The sequence below is a fragment of the Procambarus clarkii genome, chromosome 1, assembly GCF_040958095.1.
Source record: "Procambarus clarkii isolate CNS0578487 chromosome 1, FALCON_Pclarkii_2.0, whole genome shotgun sequence".
Taxonomy (NCBI): domain Eukaryota; kingdom Metazoa; phylum Arthropoda; class Malacostraca; order Decapoda; family Cambaridae; genus Procambarus; species Procambarus clarkii.
Genome location: NC_091150.1, coordinates 19,351,241 through 19,377,657, shown reverse-complemented (window position 1 = coordinate 19,377,657; position 26,417 = coordinate 19,351,241). Strand labels below are relative to the sequence as shown.

At 46.6% G+C, this 26,417-nt stretch overlaps 1 protein-coding gene across 2 annotated transcripts in view; it reads left to right on the top strand.

The window, feature by feature from the left end:
- LOC138366261 (inositol 1,4,5-trisphosphate receptor-like) overlaps positions 1 to 26,417 on the top strand; it is an 87,162-nt gene that overhangs the window by 13,407 nt on the left and 47,338 nt on the right. For both annotated transcript variants that reach the window (XM_069327952.1, XM_069327504.1), the window contains exons 4-9: positions 3,524 to 3,625; positions 9,353 to 9,490; positions 12,577 to 12,769; positions 13,538 to 13,660; positions 21,957 to 22,129; positions 24,194 to 24,358. In XM_069327952.1, the coding sequence (XP_069184053.1) occupies positions 3,524 to 3,625; positions 9,353 to 9,490; positions 12,577 to 12,769; positions 13,538 to 13,660; positions 21,957 to 22,129; positions 24,194 to 24,358 (894 nt within the window). The remainder of the gene's footprint in view (positions 1 to 3,523; positions 3,626 to 9,352; positions 9,491 to 12,576; positions 12,770 to 13,537; positions 13,661 to 21,956; positions 22,130 to 24,193; positions 24,359 to 26,417) is intronic.

Below are 26,417 nucleotides of genomic sequence, written 5' to 3'. Positions count from 1 at the left end.
TTGACACATGAGACCCCTGGCAATTGTAGGCCATATTGGGGAAAACATTCATAAAAGCTTGAGCATTTATTTTGAAATTGGCACCATGTTGGGTGCATCAACATTAATTTATATTACTGTACTGATGCCTTTGCTCACAACCATTATTGTCATTCTAATTTTCAAAAACATTTATGTACCAGGAAGATATTTGTGATAAGGAGAATTCTACTACAATTACAGTAGTTTACACAAAGATTTTATTCTCACAATTTAACTAGCATGATAGTCAGTGAAGTCAGTCACGGTCCAACACATCCATGAACAGCCATTGTACATGTTACTACTGTACATGTTACTACTGTACATGTAGCTGTTGTACATGTTACTACTGTACATGTTACTACTGTACATGTAGCTGTTGTACATGTTACTACTGTACATGTTACTACTGTACATGTTACTACTGTACATGTAGCTGTTGTACATGTTACTACTGTACATGTTACTACTGTACATGTTACTACTGTACATGTTACTATTGTGCATGAAGCTGTTGTACATGTTACTACTGTACATGTTACTACTGTGCATGAAGCTGTTGTACATGTTACTACTGTACATGTTACTACTGTACATGTTACTACTGTACATGTTACTACTGTACATGTTACTACTGTACATGTTACTATTGTGCATGAAGCTGTTGTACATGTTACTACTGTACATGTTACTACTGTACATGTTACTACTGTACATGTTACTATTGTGCATGAAGCTGTTGTACATGTTACTACTGTACATGTTACTACTGTACATGTTACTACTGTACATGTTACTACTGTACATGTTACTATTGTGCATGAAGCTGTTGTACATGTTACTACTGTACATGTTACTACTGTACATGTTACTATTGTGCATGAAGCTGTTGTACATGTTACTACTGTACATGTTACTATTGTACATGTTACTATTGTGCATGAAGGTGTTGTACATGTTACTACTGTACATGTTACTACTGTACATGTAGCTGTTGTACATGTTACTACAGTACATGTAGCTGTTGTACATGTTACTACTGTACATGTTACTACTGTACATGTAGCTGTTGTACATGTTACTACAGTACATGTAGCTGTTGTACATGTTACTACTGTACATGTAGCTGTTGTACATGTTACTACTGTGCATGTAGCTGTTGTACATGTTACTACTGTGCATGAAGGTGTTGTACATGCTACTACTGTACATGTAGCTGTTGTACATGTTACTACTGTACATGTTACTACTGTACATGTAGCTGTTGTACTTGTTACTACTGTACATGTAGCTGTTGTACATGTTACTACTGTACATGTAGCTGTTGTACTTGTTACTACTGTGCATGTAGCCACTGTGCATGTAGCCACTGTGTATGTAGCCACTGTGCATGTAGCCACTGTGCATGTAGCCACTGTGCATGTAGCCACTGTGCATGTAGCCACTGTTCATGTAGCCACTGTTCATGTAGCCACTGTGCATGTAGCCACTGTGCATGTAGCCACTGTGCATGTAGCCACTGTGCATGTAGCCACTGTGCATGTAGCCACTGTTCATGTAGCCACTGTTCATGTAGCCACTGTGCATGTAGCCACTGTGCATGTAGCTACTGTTCATGTAGCCACTGTGCATGTAGCCACTGTGCATGTAGCCACTGTGCATGTAGCCACTGTGCATGTAGCCACTGTGCATGTAGCTACTGTTCATGTAGCCACTGTGCATGTAGCCACTGTGCATGTAGCCACTGTGCATGTAGCCACTGTGCATGTAGCCACTGTGCATGTAGCTACTGTGCATGTAGCCACTGTGCATGTAGCCACTGTGCATGTAGCCACTGTGCATGTAGCTACTGTTCATGTAGCCACTGTGCATGTAGCTACTGTGCATGTAGCCACTGTGCATGTAGCCACTGTGCATGTAGCCACTGTGCATGTAGCCACTGTGCATGTAGCCACTGTGCCTGTAGCTACTGTTCATGTAGCCACTGTGCCTGTAGCTACTGTTCATGTAGCCACTGTTCATGTAGCCACTGTGCATGTAGCCACTGTGCATGTAGCCACTGTGCATGTAGCTACTGTGCATGTAGCCACTGTGCATGTAGCCACTGTGCATGTAGCCACTGTGCATGTAGCTACTGTGCATGTAGCCACTGAGCATGTAGCCACTGTGCATGTAGCCACTGTGCATGTATCCACTGTGCATGTAGCTACTGTGCATGTAGCTATTGTGCATGTAGCCACTGTGCATGTAGCCACTGTGCATGTAGCTACAGTTCATGCAGCCACTGTGCATGTAGCCACTGTGCATGTAGTTACTGTGCATGTAGCCACTATGCATGTAGCCACTGTGCATGTAGCCACTGTGCATGTAGCTTCTGTGCATGTAGCCACTGTGCATGTAGCCACTGTGCATGTAGCTATTGTGCATGTAGCTTCTGTGCATGTAGCCACTGTGCATGTATCCACTGTGCATGTATCCACTGTGCATGTAGCTACTGTGCATGTAGCTATTGTGCATGTTGCCACTGTGCATGTAGCCACTGTGCATGTAGCCACTGTGCATGTAGCTACAGTTCATGCAGCCACTGTGCATGTAGCCACTGTGCATGTAGTTACTGTGCATGTAGCCACTGTGCATGTAGCCACTGTGCATGTAGCCACTGTGCATGTAGCTTCTGTGCATGTAGCTTCTGTGCATGTAGCCACTGTGCATGTAGCCACTGTGCATGTAGCTATTGTGCATGTAGCTATTGTGCATGTAGCCACTGTGCATGTAGCTTCTGTGCATGTAGCTTCTGTGCATGTAGCTTCTGTGCATTTAGCCACTGTGCATGTAGCCACTGTGCATGTAGCTATTGTGCATGTAGCTATTGTGCATGTAGCCACTGTGCATGTAGCTACTGTGCATGTAGCTACTGTGCATGTAGCTATTGTGCATGTAGCCACTGTGCATGTAGCCACTGTGCATGTAGCTTCTGTGCATGTAGCTTCTGTGCATGTAGCTACTGTGCATGTAGCTTCTGTGCATGTAGCCACTGTGCATGTAGCTTCTGTGCATGTAGCTACTGTGCATGTAGCTTCTGTGCATGTAGCTTCTGTGCATGTAGTTACTGTGCATGTAGCTTTTGTGCATGTAGCCACTGTGCATGTAGCTTCTGTGCATGTAGCTTCTGTGCATGTAGTTACTGTGCATGTAGCTTTTGTGCATGTAGTTACTGTGCATGTAGCTTTTGTGCATGTAGCTTGTGTGCATGTAGCCACTGTGCATGTAGCTTCTGTGCATGTAGCTTGTGTGCATGTAGCCACTGTGCATGTAGCTTCTGTGCATGTAGCTTCTGTGCATGTAGTTACTGTGCATGTAGTTACAATATATCAGAAGAAATTCAGTGATAAAATGCATAAATTGTGCTGTATTTTCCTCTATAAAATCATCATTTAACTTTATGCAAGTGTTTCCAATGAGGTTTGGTTGTTTTAAAGACCAAGTGCACTGTGTTCCGCAGCTGGATATGGTGTGTAACCTGTACCATCAGGAGAGTATGGACGATGATGAGTTCTTTGAAGAGGGCTCCCCTGACAGTGATGATGGTGTCTCTCCAAAAGAGGTAAGACCTCAATATTAATTTGTTGTAATTTACTAATTTATTTTTTCTAAGCTAAACCTATTTGGTTGCTTCCATATGGACATAAATAGTTCATTTGACATTTCTGTCTTTGATTCAGTTGGATTTTCACTTGCCCCCCCCCCCCTCTTCATGACACCTGTTAATTAATGGGTTAGGAATAAATACTCAATTCCTGAATGATGGTCAGAAAGTTCATTTTTCTACACTCAAAATTCTACTATCAAGCAATACTTGGATTCAGAGAGACCAGCTATTGATCTGCTACTTCTAACTATTGCCAACTGCTAGTTTATTGCTTGATTACTAACCCCTATCCGCCATCAGGTAAGAGCACAGGCTGTGAATACAGAGGGCGCCTTGAAATTAAGCAGAACAATGACAAGTAAGCAGAACTTACTTGTCAGTGAGGTACCTGAACTGTAATTACATGAGGATTGATTCATCTTGAAACTTGTCAGACTATGATTGCAGAAGGTAAGGGTGAGCATGGTATATCTTTACATGTCTCCTGTGAGTCCTGCCATTTTAGGAAACCCTTCCCCTTTTATACTTTGATCTTCCTCTCTTGGATGCTTTTGTGGTTACGGAGTCTCCCTGGCTAGTGGACTTTTTGTTTTCATTTGGATCTTTGGCGTTCCTCTTGTCATTCCTGCTCGGGGTTGTGTGGTGTAGAGTGTCAGCAGTGTTGACGGTATTTTGGGGGCCTTTGTAGATATCCGTTTGTTCCGCTCTCTCTCTTGTAGTGGGTCTCCTGCAGCTCCTACGCAGGTACCTTTGTTAGCCACCGTCCTTTTGATTCATCGAGTGGAGTTGACCCAGTCCTTGGTTTCAGTGTGGGCTCTGGCCCTCTTGTCTGCCTTCACCTTCTCTCCTCATCTTTTACTTTGAGGGATTGTGCCAAAGTTTCTCTCCTCTATGGCTCCAGCGTATGGGCCCACTTCGAGCTTTCTTAGTTCTGGGGTCCTTTCTCGTTCTTGAAGGCTGTTAGGTGGAGCTAGGGCATCCCCTGCAGTGGGTTAGGGTAGACTATCTGTGGAGCCAGATGCCGGGTTGCATGTTTCCCTTGGCTGGCCTTTCTCTGTCTGATATGCACCATGCATGCTCAGCCCAGAAGGCATTGGCTGCTCATGGCTCATATCAGCACTTTTGCAGTTCGCCCCCCCCCCCCCCCTCTCCCCTTGACAGGGAGTTGGGGTGGTTCACCCTGTTTGCTAACTCTTGGTCCCACATTTCCCAGACTTTTCGGGTTGTTTTCTGAGGCCAGGGGTAGAGTTGGTCAATTTGTTCCCCTTCCAGGGTACAGGTCTTTCTGGTTAGGCTTCCTCTCCTTGCCTTCATCGGGTCATCTTGGAATGATGAGATGCAGAAGGTCTGCATCTTCAGCATCATAAGATGATGATGCCTGATTCCTCCCTGTTCCAGGGCGTGAGTCTCCCAGGTCGTCCGCAGGATTATTCAGTCCAGCCAGCCTGCGGTCTATCACCGTGCCCACGATGTTTGTAAGTTCGTGGCTTTGGCTGCTGTTTTTGGTAATATATCCTGGATTGACATTTGGGCATGGAGTTTCTGGAGGTTGAACAGGGTCCTGGCCACTCACTACCTTGTCAGTGTTCCTGGGCCTCATAGGGCCTGTGTCGCATTGGGTCGGCGGTTGCAGCCAGTTGTCTCGACTTGGAGTCGAGGAGTGAGGACGAACTGCTTCAGGGGTAAATCCTCATTTTGTTTTTGTCATTGGGTAGTTAGCTGCGGGGAGCCAACAGGACTCCCCCTGAGAAAATCAATGTTGAATGTAATGAAACGTCATTTTCTGGGTGAGACCCAGAGGCTCCCCGGCAACCCTCCCTCCCTCCCTCCCTTCGGTCGGCAGTTTTTCTCGTTTTTGACATCCAGCCTTAAGAACTGAAGGGTGGGTAGCAGGCAGGAAGGTCTGGGCTCCAACTTCCCCCTCCCGGGGAGGAGGGGTTACACAGACAGCGGCGCAGCAACGTTGTGATGCCATGCTAGTTTGCTTGTTTTCATTTGGGGAATTCTGTCCACTCGTTCGGCTCTTTGTAGCAATGTTTTCACCAGAATAGGCGATTGTTTTGGGGTACTTACCTTTCTGGGTGCCTGATCCTGTCGATAGCAGACATAGAATGCTTCCAGCCACACGGGGGGGTTTCTATAGGCCATAACTCCTCGTGCCTCTCTGAGAGGGCCAGGTTCTGACTCGTGGTCCCCGGAAGGCCTAGAATTCCATGCACATTGACTGACGGCAGAAATCTAATATATCCATATCAGCCTGGATAGCTCTGTGGAGCCTCCAAGACTCATCCAGAAAATGGCGTTTCATTACATTCAACGCTAGTTTTATCATCAGCTCTTTTGGTTCACCTTAGGTACTGATACACGTTTCCAACTTCTGGATTAGCACAGCGGGATGAAAAATTAATTAATCCATCAACATAGGACATGAGTAGACTGTATTTCATGGTCTGAGGTATTGGTTCCTCATTGCTGTCGTCATCCTCTGGCTCACCAGTAACAGACTCGACAATCTCTTTTTCGCTTATCACACCATATCCTGAGTCATTAGCATCTCTTTCAAGCCATTCAACCACATCCTGTCTTTCAAAATTTTTGCCAGCATTTCTGAACATTCCATGGATTTCTTCTGTAAATCCTTCAAAATTCATTTCTTCATCCTCCTCATTGCTGACCATAGACGTGAGGTGTTTTTTCCAGGAATTCTTCAAAGTAGAGTCATTTATTTCATTCCACACCTTGGCCTTACAGATGGCTTCCTTGATGAAATAGTTCTTCAAATTCTCAATGTTTCTTTTAGCCCTGTTATCTGTGCCGAGTTCCACGTCTTGCCCTAGAGGCAAAAACCACCAAAACTTCATTGAGCATCTTTTTGATGTACAACCTCTTCATGTCACAGATAACTCCCTGATCCATAGGCTGGATGAGAGAGGTTGTATTAGGAGGAAGTGCCATACACGTTATCTTGCCATCATGTGAGCTTTACGTGTCAATTTTAGGCACGCATTATCAAGCAACAACAAAGCCCAAACTTTGCTTGGCCTAATTTTGAGTTTCTTAACTTGATAGTCACGAACTTCGTTGCAGAACACGTGAAACCAAGAGAGAAAGATTTCCGGTGTAAACCGTACATTATTTGAGTTGTAATATTTTACAGGCAGTCTGTCCAAGCAATGTTGCAAGCCTCTTGGTTTCTTGGAGTTGCCAACAATTGCACAAGTGATTCTATCTGTGCTGTCGGCATTGGCACACATCATGGCTGACAGCCTGTCCTTGTTAACCTTATGCCCTGGCACACATCATGGCTGACAGCCTGTCCTTGTTAAGCTTATGCCTGGCACACATCATGGCTGACAGCCTGTCCTTGTTAATCTTATGCCCTGGCACACATCATGGCTGACAGCCTGTCCTTGTTAACCTTATACCCTGGCACACATCATGGCTGACAGCCTGTCCTTGTTAACCTTATACACTGACACACATCATGGCTGACAGCCTGTCCTTGTTAACCTTATGCCTGGCACACATTATGGCTGACAGCCTGTCCTTGTTAACCTTATGCCTGGCACACATCATGGCTGACAGCCTGTCCTTGTTAATATTATACACTGGCACACATCATGGCTGACAGCCTGTCCTTGTTAACCTTATGCCCTGGCACACATCATGGCTGACAGCCTGTCCTTGTTAATATTATACACTGGCACACATCATGACTGACAGCCTGTCCTTGTTAACCTTATGCCCTGGCACACATCATGGCTGACAGCCTGTCCTTGTTAACCTTATGCCTGGCACACATCATGGCTGACAGCCTGTCCTTGTTAACCTTATGCCCTGACACACATCATGGCTGACAGCCTGTCCTTGTTAACCTTATACACTGACACACATCATGGCTGACAGCCTGTCCTTGTTAACCTTATGCCCTGACACACATGGCTGACAGCCTGTCCTTGTTAACCTTATGCCCTGGCACACATCATGGCTGACAGCCTGTCCTTGTTAACCTTATGCCCTGGCACACATCATGGCTGACAGCCTGTCCTTGTTAACCTTATACACTGACACACATCATGGCTGACAGCCTGTCCTTGTTAACCTTATGCCCTGACACACATGGCTGACAGCCTGTCCTTGTTAACCTTATGCCCTGGCACACATCATGGCTGACAGCCTGTCCTTGTTAACCTTATGCCCTGGCACACATCATGGCTGACAGCCTGTCCTTGTTAACCTTATGCCCTGGCACACATCATGGCTGACAGCCTGTCCTTGTTAACCTTATGCCCTGACACACATCATGGCTGACAGCCTGTCCTTGTTAACCTTATGCCTGGCACACAACGCTCACAACTCATAGGTTGTTCAGGTAAACTCCTCCAATACAGCCCAGTTTTGTCAGTGTCATATACATGATAAGAATATATATTATTAGAGAAAATGTATGTTCTTAATTTATGTTTAAATGGTTCTACACTGCTTGTATCTGCATTGAGTTTCTCAGACAATTTTCCTGTGAGGTGAGAATTTGAACTATTTCATCAAGGATGTAATCTATAACTGGGCCAAGGTGTGGAGTGAAGTAACTTTTATTTTAATTTTAAAACCTCATTAGAGTAAATGACTCTACTTTGAAGAATTCCTGGACAAAAATCCCTCAACATTCTAAACATAATCTCACTCCACATATTTTCTTGTGTGTCATTTCTTGAGGTTATCTTGAGGTTATCTATATTTACATGTACAAAATCTTTTTCCTAAATGCAAACCCTGATCTGAAACTCTTCCTTGACACATGTAATAGAACCCATACTCACCGCACCAGAAATAAATATCTCTTTGATATTCCCCGAGTCAAACTAAATCTGTGTAAACGCTCTATGCAAATAAAGGGATCAAGTCTATGGAACTCACTCCCTAACAAATTAAAAACTGTCCAACCTATGCCTTATTCAAAAATATAACAAAAAGTACGTAATTTCATCTTCATAGTTTCGTACCCAGTGGTTCACACTAGCATTGTATCTTGTGCTACCCACTCCCCCAATATATGTACCTAAGCTATGCACCTTCACCATTGTAATCACTCCCATCATCATATATCTTGGTTGTTATGTTGAATGCAAATTTTACTACAATGTACCTTTTAATAATCCTCAAATTATGCTACAATGTACCTGTTGATAATCCTCAAATTTTACTATAATGTACTTATTAATTTTTTTTCAAATTTTCTTACAATGTACTAGTTAATATCCTTCAAATTTTGCTACAAATTACCTACTTAGAATTGTGTGTTAGATTAAGGAGCTGCCCGAAATGCTATGCGTGTTAGTGGCTTTACAAGAATGTAAAAACATCAATGCTATGTACTCTCATAAACCCAATATACCTTCTTGTTTATAAATAAATAAATAAATAAATAAATAAATAAATAAATAAATAAATAAATAAACAAACATATTTAATATTTGATGGTAGTTAACATTCTAAAGATGATCCCATAAACTGAAATCTAAAGTGAATACAGGGTGTCAGTCAGAGACAGTTTTACATATGACTCTGTATTTTTTAATCAGAATGTTAACTTGGTATATAGTACAACAGCCTCTTGTGTTTAATGTGCCTTAAGTGTATTTTAGGAACATTTTAACTAAATACTGTTTTTTTTTCTCCTAGGTTGGCCACAATATCTATATATTGTGCCATCAACTAGCAAAACATCATAAGGGCCTGGAAGAATTGCTCTCCAAAAGTGGTAATGAAAAGCTTGGTAAAGCACTTACTCATTACAGAGAGAATACTGCACAGATTGAGGTGAGTTGTGTGTCAAACCTTAAGAAAGTATTAAATATATTTGTGAAAACTGTACTCTATGCTACAGTACAGTTTTTTACTGTATTCCAGATCCCATTCGGTGCCTCGGTGTTATCGTACTGCTGGAAGTATCCATCCTCGCACATTTTTGCCTTTGGGGATTTGAATTTGCTTGTTTCAGTACTGTACCTCCTTAAAAATTCAAACCACTTTTCGTTGATGGGCTGACCTCTTTTGAGTGTGGGTCTGTCTCAGTTTGACTGCATTGTGAGGTTTCGGGTTCATACTGGGTGACTGACAATTCGCTTTGGGAGCTTGGCGTGAGTTCTGTTGAATCTGCACTTTTGACTGGCTGGAGGCAAGTTTTGCCTTTCAGGTGTTGTTGGAGCAGAACTTTTCTGAGGGGAGCCCCTACAGCTCCTTTGAGCTTATCGGGCTAATGTATTTTATATTAGACAGGGACATTAGCAATGGAGTTCAGACTTACCAGGGACCATGAGCCAGAACCTGGCCCCTTCAGAAAGGTTACAGAGTGCAATGGCCCTGGAAAACCCCCTTGTGGTTGGGGGTTTTCCTTATCTGCCATCGACTGGGGTTAGGCACCCAGAATGGTAGGCATAACAAAACAAACCCCACATGGTAAGAAACTAACAACAAAAATCAAACAGAGAGGTAGAACTCCCTTCAATCCCAAGGAAACACGCAAACAAGCAAACGTAACACACTACAGTCGCACCACTCATTTGTGCAGCCCTCCCTCCCAGAGAGGGGGAGGGGAGGCCCCAGACCTCACCGCGCCGGCTGCATTGAACTTCAGTTCGTAAGCTAATGTCAACCGGGACAGACGCTTCTCTGGCCTCAGCTTCCTAGGCGGTGTTTGCCATCGTGGCTCTCACTGCCGTGTTTTGTGTTGTGTGATGGCCAGGTGTTCCTTATCAGTACCGAGGCTGCATGCGCTTAGGGGATTCCCTAAGCGCCCTATGAATACTGCCCCTGCGTGTCAGGGTTATCTTTCCTGGGGGTGTTTGGGACCCATTCCCATAGGGGTTCTTGCTGCTCGGCATTTGCCTCGCCCTTGGGGCCAGCTGGGGCTTGGGGCCCTTGTTTGGCCTTGGGTAAGGACTGGTTTCATGCTGGTTGAGGGCATCAAGGTGTTGCGCAACCTGCTACCTATGCAGCGACCGGTTCCTGTTGCCTCTGGAAACGGTGTACTTTTGCGGGGTTTTTCTTTTGTTTTATTTTCATTTGTCTGGTGGGGGTCTGCCTAGTGTGGCAATAGTTCCACTGGTAGTGTTTGGTGGCCCTCTGCTAGGCCACCGTGGTTGTACACGTTGCAGGGGGTTTTCAGTGTTAGCATCTACCCCTTGTTAGATTTGGGTGTTAACCGGTTAGCGACATCTATCCCGGGCTTCCCATAGTAGTCAGCCTATGTGCCCTGGAAAACCCCTGTTGGGGTTTGGTGGACCAGTGGATGTGTCTTCCGGGTTCCATCCGGAAGACACATTCACTGTGTCTTTTGGTTGGTTGCTGTGCCCTTATCTCAGGGTGGCAGTCGTCTCTTTTTTACCTCCGTCATGCTGCCTGTTGGGTCACTGACACATTGACCCGGAGTCTTGCAAGATGTGTTCTCTGCTTGGTCTCCAGTACTCTTCTGATATCCTAACTGTTCAGAGTACTGGCAGCATCCACGTGGCAAGCTCGGTTTAGGTTGCTGCAACACGCTAGGTTGGTTTCCCATCCGGATGCCCCGGGTCCGCCCCGTTTTGGTTAGGTGTTGTTTGCTCCTTTCCCCTCCCTGTTACCGGCTCCTGACTGTCTGCAGGTTTCGGGGTCGAGGTGGGGTTTAGTTGGTGCCGAGACTCGGGCGGCTTCGGGGGCTGCCCCGTTCGGGGTTTGGGACGGAGGTTTTCGAGCCTGTTCCTCCTGCCGAGGCTTCTGGCCCTTTCTTTGCTGCCTTTCCCATAGACTCTCCCTTTTCTTTAAGGGCAGAGGGCGTGGAGGACGGCTTTGCCTCGGGGCCTCTGTTGCAGGTTCCAGAGTTTCTTACCATGTGGGGTTTGTTTTGTTATGCCTACCTTTCTGGGTGCCTAACCCCGGTCGATGGCAGATAAGGGAAACCCCGGGGGGCTTCCCAGGGCCATTACTCCCTGAAACCTCTTTGAAGGGAGCCAGGTTCTGGCTCATGTTCTGCGCTTTCTGCCGTTTTCGGTAACATGTCTTGTTCTGACATTTGGGCGCAGCGTTTTTGGCAGTCGAACAATGTCCTGGCTGCATGCTACCTGGTCAGTGGTCCTGGGCCTCGTCAGGTCTGTGTTGCTTTGGGTCACTGGTTGCAGCCAGTTGTCTCGACTTCGAGTTGAGGAGTGAGGGCCGACTGCCTCCGGGTAAGTCCCTTTTGTTTTTGTTTTTGGGTAAGTAGCTCCGGGTAACTGAAGGGGCTTTCCTCTAGAAAACCAGCGTTGAGTGTAATGAAACACCATTTTCTGGGTGAGACCCAGAGACTCCCCGGCATCCCTCTTGCCCTCCACCTGGTCTGCATTTTTTTCGTGTGTTTTGACATCCAGTCTCAGAATTGAGGTGTGGGTAGCTGGCATAAGGTGTCTAGGGCTCCCCCTTTTCCCTCCCGGGAAGGGGGGAGCTGTGCAGACGGCAGCGCAGCATGTGGTGATGTCATGCTCGTTTGCTTGTTTTTATTTGGGGAGTTCTGTCCACTTGTTTGACTTTCACGTGTAGTTTAAACCAGAATAGGGATTTGTCTTGGGGCGCTTACCTTTCTGGGTGCCTGACCCAGTCGATAGCAGACATAGAATGTTCCATAACTACATGTGCATTTCTATAGTCCATTGCTCCTCATGCTTCTCTGAGGGGCCAGGTTCTGGCTCATGGTCCCTGGAAGGCCTAGAACTCCTTTCACACTGACTGATGCCAAAGTCTATGATATCCATATCAGTCTGGATAACTCTCGGGAGCCTCCAGGTCTCGCCCAGAAAATGGTGTTTCATTACATTCAGTGCTGTTTATTTGAGTATGCAAGTTAATTGTAACTAATCATGACTTGTACAACTTTAATATTTTGTAATTTCCAGATTGTCCGAAGTGATCGCACAATGGAGCAGATTGTTTTCCCTATCCCAGAGATCTGCAATTACCTTACGAGAGAAACAAAACAGCGTGTTTACCAAACTGCTGAACGAGATGAACAAGGAACTAAAGTCACCGATTTCTTTGAGAAGTGTAATGATATGTTTATAGAAATGCAGTGGCAAAAAAAATTGAAAAGTAAGTGCAAAAATGATTCTCATATTATACCTAATAGAGATCTGTAGGGTAGTGGACTTGATAACCTTCATTATGTCTTGGAGAACACAAGTTTAAGAAAAACAAGTACCTATTTTCCCGATTGATGGGTCTTTCCTTATTTCACTCTCACGAACTTCTTACGTTTACATCCAGTACCTCTACATTTTCTTTTACATCACTGTTGATTTGATTTTTCACTTGTGTTTGTGCCCGTCATTATGTACGTTTGCCTTGTACTCTCAAATGCAATCCTCAACCGCTCTTCATGTCAGCAACTGGTTAGTGGAATCAAGGCTGTGTTTACCCGACATCATTGTTTATTTTCCTTGTTTATGGAGCCTTGGTGTGTGTTCCACAACACTTAGTTAATTCCAGGTTGTACCATCGAGGAACTACTCTGTGGCCCTCCAAGAAAGACAAAAATTCAGGGTACTGCAGTAATTCTTGTGTAAGAAAGGGCATTGGAAGAAATATGATGATCTTAAGAGATGGAACTTAGAAAATTTTAAAATTTAAAATTACAAAATTAATTATAAAGAAATCTAGAGTTTTCTTTGAAAATTAATTAAACGAGCAGCCGGGGGTTTTGGCACAAGCATCTGATGTTTCTTATTTATAGAGTTAAGCTAAATTATTACATATTAAAATTCTGTAACTGTTGATGAGGTGTTTTGTGTACTTTAAAAATACTTTTAAGTTTATAATTTTCAAGTAGCAAAAACATTAATCAAAATGTTTGTGTTGCAGGTCAAGCAGTATTGTCTACAATTAGTAACTATATGTCAATATGGAGCAGGTTACTCTTCTTGCTGGCATTAATGAACAACCTCATTGTTGCATTCTTCTATCCATATACTAGTCATTTGCCAAGTAAGTCCTACTCGTTTAATATTTTGTCTGACAAATTTTTCAAATGTCATAATATACCCAGTACTTATGATCTGCATAAACTGTGTCATTATTAGTTAAGTATTCCTTTCTAAGTTATTATCATAATGATTGTCCATCCATTCATGGTACCTAGTTGATACCTGCTTGATGGGGTTCTGGGAGTTGTTCTACTCCTACTTGACTTGTAATTCTCTTACAATAAAAAACATCATGTAGGACCAACATCTTAGCACTGGAACAGCAGCAGCAACAGCAACACTTTATTGCTTCATACAACCTTAAGAATGTGTAGTTCTCATGGGGACATGATGTGAAAACTTCTTCTTGGCCTTCATTTGTTACCCAAAAATTAACTTAAATACCCACTTTCCATCATTCTGTGACCATACATTTGTCAACGTGATCAACCAATATTAATATACCTGTACAGTGGAACCTCGGTCTATGAATGCCCCAGAGTATGAATTTTTTGGTGTACGAAGTCAATTTCATCGTAAAACCTGACTTGGAGTAAGAGTCGTTTGTTGATACAGTATTGTACTTGTATGAGTCAGGCAAGTAGGTTCTGCTGGGCACGGGGCGAGGCACGCTCAGTTTGCCAGTGTATCCTACCTAGTGACGACGGCACCTGAATTCTTTGTGAAGAATTTCACTTTTTCTGCTTTTCTAGGGGGAGACCCTACGGCTCCCTGGAGCTATCCAGGCTGATAAGGATACCCTAACTTTTGGCATCAGTCGATGTTTGGGAAGTTCTTTGCCTACTGGGGACCAAGAGCCAGAATCTGGCCCTCCTCAGAGAGGCACGAGGGGCAATGGCCTATAGAAATGCACAGGTGATTTTGGAGCATTCTGTATCTGCCATCGACCGGAACAGGCACCCAGAAAGCTAAGTGCCCCAAAACAAACCCCTACTCTGGTGAAAAACGATGAAAACAGACAAACAAGTGGACATAACTCCCCCAGATGAAAACAAGCAAACAAGCATGACGTCACATGAGCCGCGCAGTTCCTTCCTCCCCGGGAGGGGGAAGGGGGAGCCCCAGACCCCCATGCTGGCGATCCACACCCCTAGTTCTTCGGCTAATGGGATACGGCGAAGTCGTGTGGCTCCGGCTCCAGACTGTTGTGCTGTTCTGTCCTCTTTTTCAGTACTACTCTTACGGTGGCATGCGAGCTGGGAGTAATATTCCAAGGTACTCGGGCTGCATGTGCTTAGGGTCACCTTCCCTCAGTGCCCTGTAAGTACCGCCCCTGGCACTTGGGGTTATCTTCCACAAGTCACCTTGGGTCTACCTCTGTTGGTCTTTTGCTGCTTGTCAATTGACTGCCCCGAGTGTTTTCTGGGGTTTCCAGCCCTTGTTTATCTTGGGGTAAGTGGTAGTTTCTGTGGGGAGCCCCTACGGCTCCCTGGAGCTTATCGGCTAATGTATGTTATGTTAGACCGGAACATTACCTATGGAGTTCAGACCTACCAGGGACCAGCGCCAGAACCTGGTCCCTTCAGAGAGGTTTCAGGGAACAATGGCCCTGGAAAACCCCATTATGGTTGGGGGTTTTCCTTATCTGCCATCGACCGGGGTTAGGCACCCAGAAAGGTAGATGTAACAAAACAAACCTCACATGGTAAGAAACTACAACAAAAAACCGAACAGAGAGGTAGAAACTCCCTACAATCCCAAAGAAAAAAGAAACGATCAAACAATCAATTTACTGCCGCGCCGGTCGTCCGCGCAGCCCTCCCCTCCCCGGGAGGGGGAGGGGGGGCCCCGGACTTCACCATGCCGGCTGCCTTCAGTTCGTAAGCTAGTGTCAACCAGGATAGACTCTTCTATGGCTTCAAATTCCTGGGCGGTGTTTGCCTCGTATGGCATTCTCTGCTGTTTTTGTGTGGTGTGTGGTGGCCAGGAGTACTTCATCAATGCCGGGGCTGCATGCGCTTAGGGGGTTTCCTTCCCTAGGCGCCCTGTGAGTACTGCCCCTGCGTGTCAGGGTTATCTTCCATGGGACGTTCGGGAACCGCTCCCGTAGGGGTTCTTGCTGCTCGGCATTTGCCTCCCCCTTGGGGTCAGCTGGGGCTTGGGGCCCTTGTTTGGCCTTGGGTAGGAAGTGGTATTGTGCTGGTTAGGGCGTCAAGGTGTTGCACAGCCTGCTACCTAAGCGGCGACCAGTTACTGTTGCCTCTTCGGACGGTGTACTTTTGCGGGGTTTTCTTTTGTTTTGTTTTTGTTTGCCTGGTGGAGGTTCTGCCTCATGGGTCTATAGTTCCCCTGGGGCCTTGTGTCGGTTGCTACATCACCGGCTTCCTCTTTGGGGTTTTCGGGATTCGGTGCCTTGGCGCCTTCCTGAGCCCTCGCTCGATGTGTTCACAGACATGTCATCTCTCGGCTGGGGCTTTGTGACCAGTGCTCACCAAGCAGGCCAGGGACGGTGGGTTCCATCCTTCCGTTGGGCTCACAGCACGGTTCGGGAGTTCGCGTCAGTCTGGTTCGCGCTTCGGAGGGTTCGGGTTGCTCGGGGATCGACCATTCGGCTCCATTCAGACTGTTTTCCAGTGGTTCATTGCCTGAACCACGGGTGTTCTCTTCGGTCCTTGGCTCTTTGGGGTTGGTCCCTTCGAGTGGTTCGTCTGCTGGATTCTCGGGGTTTGGCTCTCCGTGCGGTTCATGTCCGGGGAGTGTCCAGCGTTCTGGTGGATGGTCTGTCTCGCTTCCATCCTCTGTCCACGGAGTGGACGGTCGACGACGACTCGTTTCGTTGGATCTGCCAGACGTACGGTCTCCCAGATGTGGACCTCTTCGCATTGGCGTGGTCTCGGCATCTCCCAATCTATGTGACGCCTTTTCCCCGACTGGCGTTCGGGGGAAAGGCATTCGCGGTGGATGCTTTTCGACAGGACTGATATAGGTGGGGTTACCTGTACCTCTTCTCCCCGGTCCAGCTGTTGCTTCGGGTTCTGGTTCAGTTGGAGACATTCCCAGGGAGAGTAGTCCTTGTGGCCCCTTGGTAGCCGGCCCAGCTTTGGTTTCCAGTGCTATTGGCTTGGTGCCCAAACCCGGGACGTTTTCCACGGCTCCGCTTCTTTCAGCAGGTCGGGCCGATCCGGTATGGGGCTGGTTCGACCTTCTCTTCTGCTCTTCGCGTCTGGTCTTTTTGACACGGGTGTATCATCAATTCTATGGTGATCAGGTGGCTTCGTTGATGGTGTCCCACCTGAGAGCTTCGTCTCGGCGACAGTATGAAGTTTCCTGGTGTTCTTTTCGCCATTTTCTGGCTCTTCGTAGGTTGTCTTTTCTTTCGGATTGGGTTGTCTTGTCCTTTCTTTCTTGGCTTTTTCAGGACCGTCATTTATGCCTAATACTGTCGCCTCGTATCGTGCGGCGCTGGCCGAGCCGCTCAAGCTAGCTTTCGGGGTGGACGTCACATCCGCCCCGTTTCGTAAGCTTTCCTGTGCTATGTTTCACCTCCGGCCTGCTCATGCACCTCCTGAGCCGTCCTGGTCCTTGGACAGGGTGTTCTCCTATCTTTCCTCTCCTCAGTTTGTGGTGGCCCCTTCGGTTCCGGATTGTTTTTCCAAGGCTTTGTTTTTGTTGGCATTGCCTCTGGGGGCTGGGTAGGGGAGCTTCATGCTCTCCTCTGGCACAGGGGTTTCTGTTCTTTTGGTCCTGGGGGTTAGGTTTGTCCGTTTGCAGCCTTCTCCATCTTTTCTGGTGAAGAACGAGACGGCAGCTTTCCGGTGGGGTCCGTGGGTCATTGATGCTTGGTTGGTTCGGCCGGGAGTGCATCATGTGTTGTGTCCAGTTGCAGCACTTCGCCGTTACCTGCGCGCTTCAGCCGGGGTGGCTGGGGATGCGCTTTGGGTTGATCCGGTTTTCCTCGTTCCCTGTTCCAGGGCTCGGGTCTCCCAGGTTGTCCGCAGGGTTATTAAGTCTAGCCAGCCTGCAGTCTATCCTCGCGCCCATGACGTTAGGAAGTTTGCGGCTTTGGCTGCCGTGTTTGGTAACATGTCTTGGACACATATTCGGGCGCGTTGATTTTGAAAGTCGAACAGGGTTCTGGCCGCCCGTTATTTGGTGAACGTCCCTGTTCCTTGGCGTTCTTGTGTTGCTTTGGGTCGCAGGTTGCAGCCAGTTGTCTCGACTTCGCGTTGAGGAGTTTGTGGCCGCCGCCTCCCGGGGTAAGTCCCTATTTTCCTTCTATTTGGGTATGTAGCTCCAGGGAGCCGTAGGGGCTCCCCACAGAAAACCAGCGTTGAATGTAATGAAACGCCATTTTCTGGATGAACCCCGGAGGCTCCCTGGCTACCCTCCCTCCCATCCGGTTGGCAGGGTTTTTCGCGTTGGTTGAAGCCTAGTTTCCGAACTGAAGGCAGCCGTCGTGGTGAGGTCCAGGGTCCCCCCCCCTTCCCCTCCCGGGGAGGGGAGGGCTGCGCGGACGACCGGCGCGGCCGGTAAATTGATTGTCTTATTGTTTTCTTGGGATTGTAGGGTGTTTCTACCTCTCTGTTTTTCTTTGCTGTAGTTTCTTAACATGTGGGATTTGTTTTGTTACCCCTACCTTTCTAGGTGCCTAACCCCGGTCGATGGCAGATAAGAAAACCCCCCCCCAACCATAATGGGGTTTTCCAGGGTCATTGCTCCCTGAAACCTCTCTGAAAGGGCCAGGTTCTGGCGCTGGTTCCTGGTAGGTCTGAACTCCATACCTAATGTCCCGGTCTAACATAACATACATTAGCCCGATAAGCTCCAGGGAGCCTCCGGGGCTCACACAGAAAATGGTGTTTCATTACATTCAACGTTGGTTTTATTGCACTGGTAGGGGCACGGGGTACTACGCAGCTAGTTTTCACTTATTACAGTGGCCGGCTCTGTTCCTCCTGGATGTGTTATCCTCTTGCGGAGGTTTTCTTTTCCTATTTGTTTTGGCCTGGTAGGGCGGTCTGCCTTGTGTCCCCTTGTCCCTGTTTAGTTAGGGTGTTGACCTGTGTTCAGTGATACCCCCTGCTTCGCCCCTGTGAGTGGATACGTCCCGGAGGTTCAGCTTTAGCGGTTTATTTGGTAGACTTGGGCACCGGTTAGCAGTACCCTGCCTGGGATTACCCAGTCTGGGGGCCCCTGGGAATCCCTGCAGGGTCATTTGGGTCCGATGGATGCGACCCCTGCGTCCTCTCTCGCTTTATGCGAGTTTGAGGGTTACTCTGTCTCCTTGTCTTGTGGCGACGCTCATTGTTTTTTGCCTCCGTCATGTTGCCTGTTGGGTCGATGACACCTTCGACCCTGAGTCCTGTGAGCTCTGTTGCTTGTTTGTGACTCAATCTACTGATGAAATTACAGTATCCACTCGATTTAATGGCCTATAGAAACCCTCGTGTGGTTGGAAGCATTCTATGTCTGCCATCGACTGGGGTCAGGCACCCAGAAAAGTAAGCGTCCCAAAACAAACCCCTATTCTGGTGAAAATTGCGTCAAACAGCCGAAAGCCGGCGCGGGGGTCTGGGGCTCCCCCTTCACCCTACCGGGGAGGGGGGAGCTGCGCAGACAGTGGCGCGGCGACGTGTGACGTCACACTCGTTTACCCGTTTCTGTTTCTGGAGTTCTATCAACTTGTTCGGCTTTTTGTCGCAATTTTCACCAGAATAGGGGTTTGTTTTGGGACGCTTATTTTTCTGGGTGCCTGACCCACTCGATGGCAGACGTAGAATGCTTACAACCACACAGTGGTTTCTATAGGCAATTGCTCCTCATGCCTCTTCTGAGGGGGCCAGGTTCTGGTTCGTGGTCCCTGGTAGGCCCACAGAACTCCATACACATAACTGATGCCAAAGTTTAGCATATCAGCCCGGATAATACTGGGAAGCCTCTGGGTCTCACCCAGAAAATTGCATTTAATTACATTCAAAGCTGTTTTTTTTTTAGGACATATATTCTTCTACTTCATGTCGCAATCATGTTCTCCTCGTATTGGAATCCTACATGATAATTGGTCTTGGAAGCCACTGGGCCCGTGTGAGCTTCCGTGCTTTTGTGCTTGCGTCTCAAGGGTCTTGACGGTTCGGGAAGATATTCGATACTTCCCATATTATTAGAACGTCTGTTGTCTGCCGGTGAGGCTTACCTCCAGTCTCGTAAGATTCATTGGTCCTCTTCCGTACTCCTTATTGTTTTTCGCTCCTGTATCTACTTATTTTATAATTACATCTCTCCGTACTGTCTCGACATTGCTATTAATCGTTCTATACACTTTGTAGGCACCTCCTTGAATGACAGGTGGTGCAGCTCGGTATTCAGGCGCATGAGCTGAGTGTGCTTGTTTTGTTTCTGGGCTGTGTAAACATGTGTTGGTGTTCCACATCCTTCTTGCGGGTTATACGTTGCTCTCACTCATCTTCTCTCCAGTTATAGTCCCCTAGATACTGGGAAAGTTCTGGATTTTATATACAAGGTTATCACCTAGTTATTTTCTCTGCTTACGGGTGTGGGGTGGTGCCGCCTCCACCTTTACGCTGCGCCTCTTCTCCTCCTCCTGTTCATGTTGCTTTGGACATAATCCACTAGCGATGCTCCAAGATTATTACAAGGCTCAGCTGTGTCGTGACACGGTAGTGTCTACACTCTACCGGTGAGAATATATGGTCTAGTGACACTGTGAGCCACGCGCTGGTTCTCAGTTTTTGGATGAGTGTTGAGTGTTGTTTGTAGTGTGTTGCTTGGCCACTTTGCGTGCATCTTGATGTGCCCTTACTATGTGCTTCTATCAAGGCTATCTGGACGCACATTCATTGCCTCAGTCACTGCTTTTTGGACACTCCGTCCTTGACCATCGTTCAGTGCCTGGCTGCACTCTTATATATCATTACTTGATCGTGTACATTCCATTACCACTTGTTTCCTTGGTCTTATTCGTTCATCATCTTGATTATGCTCTCTTGGCTCTAGCTACCAGAGCTTGGGCTATATTTAAGGTCTTTTCATTGCATGTTTCTGTATTTCCTACCTCTATTCTACACATTGTTGTGTCTCTTGGTATGCGCTTATTGGCTATAATAGTGATGGTGCTAGGTTGTATTGTGATCGTGTTCAGTTCTTGCGATTGGACAGCCCCACTGTTCAGTTATAGAACTGAGATCTTTCATCTTCTTGCATGTCACTACCAGCTTCTGTGTTGCAATGTCTGCTGGTAGCTGTAGGTTCCAATTAACCACTCCTGCCCCCTAAAGTTCCTATTCATTGGGACAAGGGGTGCTCGGGTTACGGCCCTGGCTACGGCCTTTTCCATTGTCCTTGCTGTTTGTGGGGTCTGTGGTTCGGCTCTTTCAGCAAGCAGCGGATTCTCATTGTCATCCGTTATTGGTCTAGCCAGCCTGCGGTTTATCCTCGTGCCCACGACGTGAGTCGGTTTGCTGCTTTGGCTGCTGTTTTCAGCAACATGTCTTGGGCTGACATTTGGGCGAGGATATTTTGGAGGTTGAACAAGGTTCTGGCTGTCCATTATTTGGTTAACGTTCCTGGGCCTGGGCATTCATGTGTGTCTTTCGGTCGCAGGTTGCAGCCAGTTGTCTAGCCTTTGAGTTGAGGAGCGTGTGGCAGCCACTTCCCGGTTATGTCCCTCTTTTCCTTATCTTTGGTTATGTAGCTCCTGGGAGCCGGAGGGGCTCCTCCATAGAAAACCAGCGTCAAATGTAATGAAACACCATTTTCTGGGTGAACCCAGAGGCTTTCTGGCACCCTTCCTCCCTCCGGTTGGTGTTTTTTTGCATTATTTTGATGCTTAGCCTCCGAACTGGAGTTGCTGGGTAGCCAGCGTGTGGAGTCCGGGACTCCTCCTTCCCCTTCCCGGGAAGAGGAGGGTTGTGCGGACAAGCGGCGAGGTGTGACGTTTGCTTGTTTCCTTGGGATTTGAGGGAGTTGAGTAGGTTGGGTTTTCAGTTGCAATTTTCTTACAATGTAGGGGTCTGTTTTATTATGTCTACCTTTCTGGGTACCAACCCCTGTCGATGGCAGATAAGGAAAATCCCCAACCACAGGGGGGTTTTCCATGTTCATTGCTCCCTGTGCCTCTCTGAGGGGGCCAGGTTCTGGCTCATGGTCCCTGGTAAGGTAATCTCCATTGACTAATGCTCTGGTCTAATTTATCGCATATTAACCCAATAGCTCCGTGGAGCCTCCAGGGCTCGCTCAGAAAATGGCGTTTCATTACATTCAACGCTGGTTTTATTATGCTACATATCATTCTGTTACTCTGACTCTTGCTTTAATTTAATTGAGTCTTGTATTTTCAGATGTCAATGGTCATGTGAATGGCCTCCTTTGGGTGGTTCTTCTGATTGCTCTTGCCATTGTTGTTAGTTTCCAACGACGAATCTTCATGTATCTTCTGGGGTCCATATCCATAGTGCGCCTCATATTCTCTGTAGGACCAGAACCCACACTCTGGCTCCTGGGTAGTGCTAATGTAAGTTGTTGACAGTTAGTTTTGTATCTTGGTTACCAAGACAGTGTAACTAATATTTATTATATTTCTGTCTCGTGTGTTGATCACTTTGTTTTGTTAGTGTATAACATTAACTCTAAAGGTGTTATTTGTATAACATAAAAGTGTATAACACTATAGTGAATAACATTATAGTGTATAGTGCTATAGTGTATAATGCTATAGTGTATAATGCTATAGCGTATAAGGCTGTAGTGTATAGTGCTATAGTGTATAATGCTATAGTGTATAATGCTATAGCGTATAAGGCTGTAGTGTATAGTGCTATAGTGTATAATGCTATAGTGTATAAAGCTATTGTGTATAACACTATAGTGTATAAGGCTATAGTGTATAGTGCTATAGTGTATAATGCTATAGTGTATAAGGCTATAGTGTATAACATTAAAGTGTATAACATAGTATATAACATTATAGTGTTTAACATTAAAGTTAAAGGAGTTAAAACACAACTAACCCTGTATATCTCACAAGACCAACAGGCACAAAACTGGAGTGACAACGAAGCGCTTAATAATGTACAGAATCTAGGAGCTATCACTCGGACCAATGGGAATAATGAAAGAAATTTAAAGTGTTTGTACACTAATGCCAGAAGCCTGGTGAATAAATTTGATGCATTGTGTGCATATGCTGAGGCCGAGACTCCAGACATCATTGGCATAAGTGAAACATGGGGATGAGAGGACATTATTGAAGGGGAATTCCTCCTCTCAGGTTATCATCCACTGTTCAGAAAGGACAGAACAACAAGACCAGGTGGTGTATTGCTTTATGTGAAGGAGGATCTGAATGTAACCACCAAAGAGGAACTGAAGACCATGGGATCCTCAGTGTGTATGGTGCAGTATAATAGCTCAATATGGTACCATACTGACAGTGGGAGTATCCTTCAGGGCTGACGCAGCAGCAGCAGCAGCAGCAGAGGAGAGTTGCTGATCTGCATAATTTGATCAATGCGGCATCACAGTCGACATTACTGGTGGGGTTACTTGTATCTCTTCTTCCCGGTTCAGTTGTTGCTCCAGGTCCTAGCTCCCTTGGATATTTACCAGGGAAGAGTAGTCATCTTGGCCTCTTGGTGGCCGGCCCAGCCATAGTTTCAGGCGCTGCTTGCTCCAAACCCAAAGGTTTTCCTGTGGCTCCGCCTCTTTTAGCAGATTTGTCCGGTCCATTACGTGGCTGGTTCGATCTTCTCTTCGAGTCTGGTATTTTTGGTATTTTTGGCTCGCGTCTGGTATTTTTGACTCGAGTCTATCACCATCTGTATGGTGATTAGGTGGCTTCATTAATGGTGGTGCCAAAGGGGCTCCTCCCAGAAAACCAGTGTCGAATGAAATGAAATGTCATTTTCTGGTTGAGACCCAGAGGCTCCCCGGCATCCCTCCCTCCCTCCGGTCGGCATTTTCTTCGCATGTTTTGACATCCAGCCTCAGAAGTGACATGTGGGTAGCAGGCGTGAGGGGTCTGGGGCTTCCCCTTTCTCCTTGCCGGGGAGGGGGGAGCTGTGCAGACAAGCGGCGCAGCATGGGTGACATCATGCTCATTTGCTCGTTTTCATTTGGGGAATTCTGTCCACTCGTTTGACTTTCAGTAGTAGTTTCAACCAGAATAGGGGTTTGTTTTGGGATGCTTACATTTCTGGGTGCCTGACCCGGTCAATGGCAGACATAAAATGCTCCATAACCTCAGATGCATTTCTATAGGCCATTGCTCCTCGTGCCTCTCTGAGGGGGCCAGGTTCTGGCTGTTGGTCCCTGGTAGGTCTAGAACTCTCTTCACATTGACTAATGCCAAAGTTTACTATACCCATACCAGCCTGGATAGCCCCGGGGAGCCTCCGGGTCTCATCTAGAAAATGGAGTTTCATTACATTCAATGCTGGTTTTTTGAATACCCAAATAGTGGGTGTTTCTGATTAGGCAGCATATAATATATTGCTGCAGTATATATATATTGCTTTATAATTTAAATTATTATGTGTGTTATAATCCGCTTTAAAATAATGAATTAAATATTTTGCAGGTGTTAATTAAAGGCATCCATCTTGTGAGTTTGATGGGTAATAAAGGAACATTTGCCAAGAGATTAGAGCAGCAGGTAACAGATAGTGAGCTCCTCTACCATGTCATCTACCTGGTATTCTGCGTCCTCGGCCTTTCTGTTCACCCCTTCTGTTACTCAGTTCTGGTAAGTGAGTTCTTTATATAGTTTTATTTTTGTTTAGAGATATTTTGACAAGGATTTGAAGATTTCTTCACCTCTGATCAGTTTGTATTTATTAACCAAGTTTAGATCCTTTTCTGGAAGAGCTTTGGGTGGGTCCCTGAAGTCATCTTGCTGAGATGGCTTCCCTCCCACTACTTAATCACATCAGCAGTAAGAGATTGATCTACTGGGGACTACTTGGACCCATCCTCATGAAGACTGAGGAAGCAGGGAATTATTCCCATTATTCACACCAAGAAAGCATCCAGAAAGTTAGCAGAACATTGCAAACAGCGGCAAGATTCTTGTAAAATGAAGTGCCAAAACAACCATTCAATTCTGCAACTGATTCACTCAATTTCAATGATTCATTCTAATCCCCTAGTAATTACCTAAGTGTAATTACCTAAGTGTAGTTACAGGATGAGAGCTATGTTCATGGTGTTCCATCTTTCCAGTACAGTACTCTGTCATATAACGCTTTGAAACTATTAACGGTTTTGGCCTCGACCACCTTCACACTTAAGTTTGGCCTACCTAAAAATTAAGTGCTTGGGTGTTGTGACCTAGTAGTTGGGAGCCATCTTAGCAAGATAGCTTCAGGGAGTCACAGAGGCTCATCTAGAAAGAGGTATTTAATTACAGTCAATGCTGGTTTTCTGTGGGTTTTCCCGTCAGCTCCCTGGAGCTATTGGACTGATATTAGCTATATTAGTCTAGGTCTTTATTCACATGGAGTTCTTCCAACCAGGAACCACGAGCCAGAACCTGCCTTCCTCAGAGAGGCGCAGGAAGCAATGGCCTATGAAAACTTCACTCTTTGAAAGTATATTCATGTTTGCCACCGACCAGGGTAAGGCACCCAGAAAGGTAAGTGCCCCAAAACAGACCCAACTGGTGGAAAATTGGTAGTCGGCAGCAGAGGAGGAGGAGGAGGAGGAGGAGGGTAAATCACACCAACTAGGAAAGGACTCAAGGCCGCGGACTGAACCAAGGTCGAAGCGACCAACACCCCCAAGTCACAGTCCGTAAAATCCAAAGGGACCCCTTTTTCTTGGGGGGGTGTTCTTGGGGCCCTGTTCGGTCTTGGATTGCAATTTTCTACCAGTTGGAGTCTGTTTTGGGGTGCCTACCTTTCTGGGTGCCTAACCCTGATCAATGAGGGTTTTGGAGTCGGGAGCGGGGTTTAGTTGGGGATGAGACTCGGGCGGCTGAGGGCTGCCCTATTTGATGCGGGAACAGAGGCCTTTGAGCCTAATCCTCCCGCCGAGGCTTCTGGGTCTTATCAGCAGACCCCCCTTCTTTGATGCCTTTCCCATGAACTCTGCCTTTTCTTCAAGGGGTGAAGGGCGTGGAGATGGCTCTGCCCTGGAGCCTGGATTTGAGGCTTCCTGGTCTGGGGGAAGTCAGGCTGGGACGCTCGGGCCTCGTTTGATCCTGCCTCGGCTTTGGTACCCTCAGGTTTGCAACAGCAAACCTGAGGGATGTTGCAAACCTGGTTTGGGGTTTTCGTATCCTCCTTCCCCATATGAGTTTGATATGGGTTCAGATTACCATCCCTTCCCCCCGTGTTTGTTTCTGGGTTTCTTTGGGTTTTGCAGCTTTGTCTTTCTGGAAGTTTTTCAACTTTCGGATTTCCCCTGTGGAGGTTTGGGAGGCCTTTGGTGCCTCCTGAACCTGCGAGACCTAGACTTTGCCTCTGTGATGGACCCGGTCTCTTGTGAGTTCGGTTCCGCTTTCCCATATTGGATGCATTATGAGGTTCCATCATCTTTCTGGCTTGCAGACTGCCCTTTCTTTTTGTGTGGGCCAAAAAGAAACCTTTTGTTGTACCCGCATCCTTTTTGGCGGGAGCTTACTACAGTATTACAGGTTTACATGGGAGGGGGCACTTTTGAGTACCTCAATGAATGGCCTTTATGCCCCTGTGCTTCCTCGTGAGGTTGGCTTACTCCAGTTACATGCTTAGGTCCCCTCCTTTTGGCTGTCTTGGTTGCGGAGGATCTTCGCCCACGCGGGCATCTGGCCTCGATCCTGCGCT